Source organism: Limulus polyphemus, unplaced genomic scaffold, assembly GCF_000517525.1.
Source record: "Limulus polyphemus unplaced genomic scaffold, Limulus_polyphemus-2.1.2 Scaffold135, whole genome shotgun sequence".
NCBI lineage: Eukaryota > Metazoa > Arthropoda > Merostomata > Xiphosura > Limulidae > Limulus > Limulus polyphemus.
In genome coordinates, this window is record NW_013665745.1 from 432,532 (window position 1) to 434,806 (window position 2,275).

The 2,275-nt window shown below is 34.4% G+C and overlaps 1 protein-coding gene across 1 annotated transcript; it reads left to right on the forward strand.

Moving 5' to 3' along the window:
* Window positions 1-598: 598 nt before the first annotated feature.
* LOC106473956 (caspase-7-like) lies at window positions 599-1,602 on the forward strand. Its single transcript, XM_013934649.2, has one exon. The coding sequence runs from the start codon at window positions 684-686 to the stop codon at window positions 1,401-1,403; it is 720 nt and encodes a 239-aa protein (XP_013790103.2). The 5' UTR covers window positions 599-683; the 3' UTR covers window positions 1,404-1,602.
* The last annotated feature ends 673 nt before the right edge of the window (window positions 1,603-2,275 follow it).

A 2,275-nucleotide genomic window follows, 5' to 3' on the forward strand; every position in this document is an offset into this window, starting at 1 on the left:
ATTAAAGTATTCATTACTTCTTGTTGATGATTTATAGATTTCTCATAGTGAGGACATTTTGTTATTCGATCAACATTTTAATATAAACGTCAATTATTTCTATAAAGTTTGCAGTATTATTAGGAGTTTGCTTAGCGCATACTAGAGAATGGATGTTACATTTATTCAGGAGATGACCAACTGTCCAAAGCGTAAATAACATCTTAAAACTCCAGATTATTGTAATAACTCCTTTTTGGTGAACACACGAATTGGAGAGATAAAGTACCACAAGAAGCTGTGAAAGGACAACAGATATATTATTCTATCTTATAAAAAGAATTATCAACAATACGATTACAGCATTATATTGTCAAGAGTCTACGAGGTGACGACAGTCTCTTATCGTTGTCTGTTGATTGTTTTAATTCTTTCGTTTATTGCTTTTGATAGAATATATCACAATAAATGAAAAAATAAAATAAAAACGAACATATTCTAATCTTAACGGATTGTGGTTTAAATTATTTTATGAATGTTATTTGTCTACAGACTCACATAAGATGTCTTCAAATCTCTATTCAACAAATATTGAAACCAAGGCTGGAGAAGATAATCCTGATGCAAAAGTCTTGTCTGGTTTTAGACAACAATCCACACCGACTGCTTACCTAGCAATTCCACCTGATAGCGAAGAATACAAAATGGACCATCCTGAGAGGGGAAAGTGTCTAATATTCAACATTAACGAATTTGATCCGCACACAGGTCTGGATGACACGACGTGGTCAGATCAGGACAGTGACCAACTACACTATTGTTTTAGTGAACTGGGATTTGAGGTAATATTGTACAAAAACGTGACTTCGAAAGAACTAATAAGACATTTGGAAAAAGTGGCCGTTGAAAATCATTCCAACAGAGATAGTTTTGTTTGTTGTATCTTAACTCGTGGAGAAAAAGGTTTCTTGTATGGTCGAGATGGTAAGATATGCATTGAAAATGTGTTTTCTCCATTTAGTGGGGATAAATCTCCCACTTTAGCAAGTAAACCAAAAATATTTTTTATACAGGCTTGCCAAAAGTATGAAGCTGATAAAAGTAAAGATGAGGTAGATGCTGTTTCAAAAGTTTACACCATACCAACACAAGCTGATTTCCTCATCTGCGATGCCACTTTACCTGGGCTATATTCTCTAACAAATATCAGCAAAGGTTCATTGTTTGTGCAGGCGCTGTGTACAATGTTGGAGAAACATTCCAACGACATGGATTTACAGAGTATAATGACGGCAGTGAACCGAAAATTAACTTATATGAAAGTACCTTTAACGCCAGTCGATCTATGTAAGGGTAATGTACAAGAGACACTGTGCATGACTTCCATGATCACAAGGAAAATCTATTTTCGTACAAATCTTTAGTTCTCTCCATACAACTGCTCAATTTTTTTTCTTTGGTTAAGGTTTGTCGAAACTGTAATCATGAGAATTCTAAATTATCTCAGTTCCATTCGGTATGAAATTTAACTGCGTCACAGCCAACAATGTGGTCAATAATCTTTAATTATTTTGAAAATGACGAATAAGTGTGTTTCAGAAGGACTTTGATTATGCATTAAATATATATATAATGTGTAATGTACTTCCTTTGTATATCATATTTTTCATTTCTATGCATAAAACTAAAAATTTCGCGCAAAGCTGCTCGAGGGCTATCTGCGCTAGCCATCCCTAATTTTGAAGTGACAGACTATAGCTCTTAGGCTGCTTTTTTACCAACAAATAGTGTGATTGACCGTCAAATTATAATGTCTCCACACTGAAAAGACAAGCATGTTTGATGGCGGTTTTGTATCCCATATATTACAAGTCGAGTGCTCTAACTGCCAGATCTAAAAGAAAAAGGGGAAGTGAATTTCACGATTGTTATCGTTGCTGACAAAATTTTTGCTTCATTAATTTTGAAGTGACAATCAAATAATTGATTGTCGGTTCGATTCGTATTAGAAACGAAGGAACTTGAAAAAGAGTGTTAAAATTCAAGTTAGATAAAAAACCTATACATTATATATTCCCGTTTATTATATCTAAAAACTAATGCTATATGACGAGGCCTTTACTCCAATACCAGGGTTCATTAGGTGCCAGAACATGATGTACATAGTAATAATAGTAGTTGTCATAGTAGACATTTGTGATTGAGGACTTGGAGAGCTCGGAAATTAAATAAATCCCCCTTCGTCCTGTTGGTGAGGTATACAGAGAGTGCTTTGCGAGAGTGAGCAAAAATATGC

What these genes read in the sequence shown, in the direction of transcription:
- LOC106473956 (XM_013934649.2), top strand. Translation starts at nt 684, where the DNA reads ATGGACCATCCTGAGAGGGGAAAGTGTCTAATATTCAACATTAACGAA.